This window comes from Manihot esculenta, chromosome 5 (genome assembly GCF_001659605.2).
Source record: "Manihot esculenta cultivar AM560-2 chromosome 5, M.esculenta_v8, whole genome shotgun sequence".
NCBI classification, from domain to species: domain Eukaryota; kingdom Viridiplantae; phylum Streptophyta; class Magnoliopsida; order Malpighiales; family Euphorbiaceae; genus Manihot; species Manihot esculenta.
In genome coordinates, this window is record NC_035165.2 from 1079680 (window position 1) to 1083970 (window position 4291).

General features: G+C 33.7%; 1 protein-coding gene across 1 annotated transcript; it reads left to right on the forward strand.

Annotated features, from left to right (window-relative positions):
• Positions 1 to 3068: 3068 nt before the first annotated feature.
• Positions 3069 to 4291, forward strand: LOC110616175 (chitinase 10). The gene is made up of 2 exons (XM_021758522.2): positions 3069 to 3701; positions 3818 to 4291. The coding sequence occupies exons 1-2, from the start codon at positions 3241 to 3243 to the stop codon at positions 4185 to 4187; spliced, it is 831 nt and encodes a 276-aa protein (XP_021614214.1). The 5' UTR covers positions 3069 to 3240; the 3' UTR covers positions 4188 to 4291.

Consider the following 4291-nt stretch of genomic DNA (forward strand, 5'->3'; position numbering starts at 1 on the left):
ATCATAGTGGGAATGATTGGGCAATTTGTAATCATTGTAAGACAAGCCTCAAAGCTAATAGCAAAAATGGGACTAAGTCTTTGCACAATCATGTAGAGAAATGTGCAAAGAAAGGCAATCAAGACATAGTCAAATGTCTAGAGAAGCAAAAGCAGATTTCTATGGATATAAGAAATGATGGAAAAGTGCATTTTGGAAACTTTACATTTGATCAAGAAAAATCAAGAAGGGAGTTAGCATGTGCCATTATATTACATGAGTATCCACTTCGCATTACTGAACATGTGGGATTTAGAAAGTTTGTTACCAGCCTTCAACCACTCTTCAAAATGGTTTCTCGAAATACTATTAGGAAAGATATTTTGGATATCTACGATCTTGAGTTCAATAAATTATACAAATCTTTGGAGAAACTCAAGAGTCGAATAGCAATCACCACTGATATGTGGACATCAAATCAAAAGAAAGGCTACATGTCTATCACAACACATTATATTGATGACTCTTGGGTGCTACAAAATCGGATTTTGCGGTAAATTTCTTCTCTCTATCTTTGTTATTATGAAGATTTGTTTTCAATAAGATTTAACTTGATATTTTATTAATTTTTTCTTATTTTTAATATGTAGATTTGTGTATGTCCCAACACCTCATACTGAGGAGCTCGCCAAATATCTAATGGAGGCTTTTAGCAAGTGGAATATAGAGACCAAAATTTCTACAATCACTGTAGACAATTGCTCTACTAATGATGGTATGGTTTCTATTATTATTGATAAATTGTTTGGTGATCTTTTATGTGATGGGGCTGTATTGCATATGAGGTGTTGTGCACATATTTTAAATCTTGTTGTTAAGGATGGGTTAGCCACTATTGAGAGTTCACTTTCAAGGATTAGGGATAGTATAGTATTTTGGGTAGCTTCTCCTCAACGAGTAGAAAAATTTGAAGAAATGGCTAGACAATTGAAGATTACTTGTACAAAAAAGTTGAGTTTAGATTGTAAAACAAGATGGAACTCAACATATCATATGCTTCAAACTGCAATTGAGTACAAAGATGTTTTTCCTAGATTGAAAAATAGGGAAAAAAGTTACAAGGATGTGCCTACTTATGATGATTGGGAAATGGCAAAAAGAGTTGCAGAAAAATTAGAAACTTTTCACAGCATCACTGAAATATTTTCTGGGAGAAAATATTCAACTTCTAATTGTTTTTTCATTTCCATTTGCCAATTGCGAAATTCAATAGTGGAATGGATGAGTTCTGATGATGATGTTATAAAGTCAATGTCTGCTAGAATGTTTGAAAATTTTGAAAAATATTGGAGTGTGGTTCACATATTGTTTTGGCTGTTGCTGTCATATTGGATCCACGGTATAAGATAAAAGTGGTAGAATACTATTTTGCAATGATTTATGGTGATGATGCATCAAATGAGATTGAGCAAGTTAAGGTTACTTGTTACAACTTACTTAATGATTACCAATCTCGAGCTTTCAAGCCAAAATCTCAAAGTTCATCTTCAGTTCCACCTATTTCAGTTTCAGAAAATCAAGGTTCTTTGAAAAAAGACTTTAGTAATCTAGTTGCATTTCTTAACTCTTCTTCCACTAGTGTTTATGTGAAATCTGAATTAGATCATTACCTTTAAGAGCCTGTTTTGCTATGGATGCAAGAATTTGATATTCTTAATTGGTGGAAGACAAATGGGATAAAATATCCTACATTACAAATGATTGCTAGAGATTTTTTTGCTGTACCTGTGTCTTCAGTTGCATCTGAGTTTGCTTTTAGTACTGGAGGTAGAGTTGTTAGTATTCATAGAAGTAGACTCCATGAAGATACTTTGGAAGTATTGATGTGCTCACAAAATTGGTTATGGTCAGAAATTGAAGATAATTACAACAATAAACTCTTATTTTTATTTTATTTTATTTTAATGTAAAGCTGATAAATGTTAATAATTTTTTCTATATTACTATATAGCTGGTTGTTCAAATGAGAGTATATCTTGTTTATGGGATGCTGAGAATGATGTGAATTAAATTATGCATTTCACAATTTTAATATGTAAGTTTGATTTTTATTTTTTTTATTCTATTATTTTTTATGATAACGTGTATTATTTTGCAACTGTGATATTCTAATTTTTCTATATTTGTTTTTTTGAAACTTTTCAAGCACAATTTGATATTGGAGATTGAAATGGCCAATTGAATATATTTTATGTTCAATTAATGTAGTTTAATGAACTTTTGGAACATTTCATTTGTTTAAAATTTTATGTTGGATAGATAATTGATTAATGGTTGTGTTATGATGAATTTGTAATATATTTATTTTATTTGAGTATATTTAAATTTTCTAATTCATGTTTGTTATTTGGGTTATAATATTCAAATCTTTAAATTTTTTATCATTGAATTGAATTTTAAAAAATCGAATTCGGTCGGGTTCGGGTATTATGCGGATATTGTTAAACGGATTTGGAACGGTACGGGTAATAAAATTAAAATACTAAACGGATTTGGGACGGATTTGAAAATTTTATATATAATCGGGTTCGAATTTGGATATTTTCAATTTCGCGGGTATCCTACCCGTTTACATCCCTAATAATAATGTCCAGCTCATCTGCGTTCATACTCTTAGCGGAATGAATAAAAAAATTATGTATTTTTTTAAAAAAATTTTATAATACTTATACATTTAAACACGTAAAATAAATTAAAATTTTAATATAAAATTGATAATATATTAGCAAGTCAAAAGGCATGTTTGATAACAATTGCCATCCAAACTCTCCGGCAAATATCATATGATTTCTCCTTTGAGAGAACATTGGAATTGGTCCAATCACCTAGTGGAGCACTAGCTCAACAGTCAACGCATTCCTCAGTCCTCACCACCTTCAGTCTACAGTTAGTAATTGGTTGTTATTATCCAATTAACAAGGGATCTGGAATTTATCAGCCGGCAATATACAGCTAAAGCAGAAAAAACAAGCAGGATAATGTAGTTATTGTGCTGAGTGTCGACATTTCCACTTTCACAATGGCTACGTACGTCAACCAATAAACTATTAATGAAGTTCAGGACCAAGCCAACTCTTATGTCTATTGCGCAGTCAATGAATTTATTCAATTTCTTAATTCTCCGAGCTCGCTTATATACACAGAGAGGCTGGCTTAATTTGCTCCTACTTCAAACCAAAACTACAACCCAGTTTAACCAGGATGGCTACATCTTCTCACGCGTTGCTGTTCTCATTCTTCTTGTGCTCTGCTCTCCTCTCCTTTGCGTCCTATGAAGCTGAAGCTAGGAGATGCATCTCTGTCTCTTCTATTCTTAGTAAAGACCTCTTTGATTCTATGTTTCTACACAAGGACGACAGCGCTTGCCCTGCCAAGGATTTTTTTACGTACAATTCCTTCATTCAGGCATCGAAGTGTTTCCCTAAGTTTGGCACTACAGGAAGTTTAGCGACAAGAAAACGAGAGATTGCGGCTTTTCTTGCTCAAATATCCCATGAGACTACAGGTGGATGGGCTACTGCTCCTGATGGACCATATGCATGGGGTTTGTGCTTCAAAGAGGAAGTGAGTCCACAAAGTAATTACTGCGACTCTACCAACACTCAATGGCCTTGTTACCCTGGCAAATCTTACAAAGGAAGAGGACCCATTCAACTGTCATGGTAATTTTCCATCACTTAATTAACCTTCTCAATAAAAGAGAAAAACACACACACGTTCACAGAGACACAATTTAGTAGCTGTATATGGCAACTCATACGTGATGGTATGTTGGCAGGAATTACAACTACGGACCAGCAGGCAAGGCCTTGGGGTTCGATGGCTTGAGGAACCCAGAAATAGTATCTAACAACTCCGTCGTTGCATTTAAAACAGCTCTTTGGTTTTGGATGACTGAGCAGAAGCCCAAGCCCTCATGCCACAATGTCATGGTAGGAAGATATACCCCTACAGAAGCTGACGTAAAAGCCAATCGGACAGCCGGATTTGGGTTGTTGACCAACATTATCAATGGTGGTCTTGAGTGTGGGATTCCTAATGACAGTCGAGTTAATGATCGTATTGGATTTTTTAAGAGATATGCTAGCTTGTTTCATGTTAATACGGGCCCTAACTTAGATTGCGAAAATCAGAAATCTTTCAACTGAGAATTTAGAAATTTTTTATCTAATTGTACAATAATGGTGCAAATTTTATATTGCCGTGATTTGTTTCTTTTGGTTATGTGTTTTGGAAACCAAAAGATTCTTTA